The following is a 2,683-nucleotide window of genomic DNA, read 5'->3' as shown; positions in this document are numbered from 1 at the left end:
ATTAGGCGTGTTGCCACCTGGAATAGGGCTTTACTTGCGAAACATGTTTGGGATATTCTTAGACATCGTGATTCTTTGTGGGTACAATGGGTGTATTGTCATATTCTTCGKTCTTCTCATTTCTGGCTGGTTCGGAAGAGCTCCAATTGGTCTTGGATTTTCCGTAAGTTGTTGGACCTTCGAGCTCATTTGCGACGTTTTCTTTTCTCCAAGATTGGTAATGGTCGGGATACAAATGCTTGGGAGGACTCTTGGCTGGCWTGTGGACATCTTTCGGCCTTCTTATCCTATCGGTTTATACATTCTTGTGGGTTCTCGACTGGCACATCGGTTAGAGAATTACTTATTAGTATCGATGGGGTATGGCCGGAAGAGTGGTGTAACAGGATTWCTACGCTCCGTTCTTATACTGTCCCATCKTTAAATGATGYTGTTTGTGATKAAGTTCTGTGGRGGGCTGACTGCACTTCTCGGTCTCTGTTTTCGGTTAGTACTGCTTGGGAATCTTTAGATGGGACTCATCCGATTGTACCGTGGTATAAATCGGTATGGTTCTCGGGTCATATTCCTAAGCATGCTTTCTGTTTATRGCTTGCTTGTCAGAGACGTCTCCCTACTCAAGACCGCCTAATTTGGAAGGATGAACCCCCGGATTTGAAGTGTTCGTTATGTGGTAATTGTATTGATAGCCATGCTCACTTATTCTTCCAATGTGTTTTTGCTCGGGAGGTTTGGGAAAGTATGTTGCTTCTTGTGGACTTGAGGACTATGCCGTCGTCTTGGGATCAAATTGTGGWTTTTMTTTYGGATCGTGCTMGTCRACCTAAGCRTTTAAAGCAGAGGCTAATGGTTGCAKCTTCTGTTTATTATATTTGGYAAGAAAGAAATAGAAGACTTTTTTCTGAAGTTAGCCGCACAACTGTGCAACTCATCACAATTATCAATAATACGATTTCTATGCGTGCGGCTTGGGTGGATAGAAGACGGGCGCCTGGTGTTGCTGTGCTATGATGGTTTTTTGGTGGTTWTGTGGAGCTTGTATGACTGCTAAGCTCCTTTTCTTTATCTTTTGTTGTTTGGTTGGCTCTGTTGGGCTCTGTTCCTTTTGGCTTTTGGTGGCTTGGTATACTTTGGTGGTAAGGTCTTTTGGTTTTCTTGTTGGTTAGGTGGTGGTCATTCGGTTTTGTCATTGCTGTAATCCCCTTTTTTTATTATTTATAAAATTGTCTGGTTTCCGTTCAAAAAAAAAGGCCTGATCAAACTAAATATGAACAAATTAGTGTCATTTTGTGTCAATTAGACTCCTTTTGCAGAAATGGGTCTATAAACCCATTAGGGTCTAATCAGATTAGTTGCGACCCATTTAGTGTCATTTTGAACAAATTGACTCGAATAAAAGAAATAGGCCCTGTTATACCCATTAAGGTCCAAATGGACCCATTACGGATCCTTCAGAATCATTCTAACTCAAGTAGTCACATTAACATCTAGTTAGACTAAATATGACTAAACAAGGCGATCCTCTCTCCCCTTATCTGTTCACTGTTGTTATGGAGGGTCTCTCGATGCTTCTTTCGAAGTGTATAGAGCAAGTGGTTAACTTTTCGTATCATCAAGGTTGTGCGGATATTAAATTGACTCATTTGTGCTTTGCTGATGACTTGTTTATCTTTTCTAAAGGGGACATTATTTCGGTGGAGGTTATTAAACGTGGTTTACAATTGTTTGAAGAACGATCGGGCTTATCGCCAAGTCTGGAGAATAGTGAGGTGTTCTTCGGGAATGTGTCAATGGAGGATCAGAGCCGTATTCGTGACAGTTTATCTTTTCAGCCAGGGGTTTTCCCTATTCGTTACTTAGGCGTTCCTCTTTCTCCGGTTCATCTGAAGGTACGTGATTTTAATCCCCTTGTGTTAAAGATTAAATCTCGTTTGTTAAATTGGAAGAACAAATTCCTCTCTTATGGAGGGCATCGTCAACTAATTATCTCAGTTCTCCAATCTATGCAAACGTTTTGGATGTCGGTATTCCTTGTACCGGCAGCCACGATTCATGAAATTGAGAAGCTTTTTCGTAATTTTTTATGGAGTAAAGCGGAGGGACAGAGGGGTTAATGTCGTGTTGCTTGGGATTCTATTTGCTTGCCTGTTCAGAGTGGGGGCCTTGGTTTGAAAAGACTTGCGACCTGGAATAGGTGTCTCCTTTTCAAACATATTTGGGATACTTTAAGGGAAAGAAATACGATGTGGGTCTCTTGGATTCACTCTCACTGTGTTCGGGGCCGTAACTTTTGGGTTATCAAGAAGAGGAATGAGTGGTCATGGATCCTACGGAGTCTTTTAGACTTAAGACCTCATTGCCGACGMTTCTTTATCTATGATGTGGGTAATGGCTTATTGACGCATGCTTGGGAAGATACATGGAGCGCGTTGGGACCACTTATTCATTCTTTGTCTTATASATTTATCAATGGGCAGGGTTTCCACAATAATTCTACGGTATATGATGTAATGCACAGGTTTGGTTCTAACYGGYCGGAGGATTSGATTCAACGTTWTCCTCAACTGCAAAATGTCCTTATTCCATCTCCCAATCAAGTGGAGGATAAAGTTCGATGGCTTGATAATAAAGGTGCTCGGGGTGATTTTCAGGTAAAAGTGGCTTGGAAGACTATACAAGAGGT

At 41.7% G+C, this 2,683-nt stretch overlaps 1 protein-coding gene across 1 annotated transcript in view; it reads left to right on the top strand.

Moving 5' to 3' along the window:
- The window catches only part of LOC112503011, a 3,501-nt gene extending 2,490 nt beyond the window's left edge, over nt 1-1,011 (top strand). Inside the window, exon 4 of the mRNA XM_025107061.1 lies at nt 6-1,011. Within this exon, the coding sequence (XP_024962829.1) occupies nt 6-1,011 (1,006 nt within the window). The remainder of the gene's footprint in view (nt 1-5) is intronic.
- Nucleotides 1,012-2,683: the final 1,672 nt, after the last annotated feature.

This window comes from Cynara cardunculus, unplaced genomic scaffold (assembly GCF_001531365.2).
Source record: "Cynara cardunculus var. scolymus isolate 2C unplaced genomic scaffold, CcrdV1 Un_Scaffold_2373, whole genome shotgun sequence".
Taxonomy (NCBI): domain Eukaryota; kingdom Viridiplantae; phylum Streptophyta; class Magnoliopsida; order Asterales; family Asteraceae; genus Cynara; species Cynara cardunculus.
This window is presented reverse-complemented; position numbering and strand designations above follow the sequence as displayed.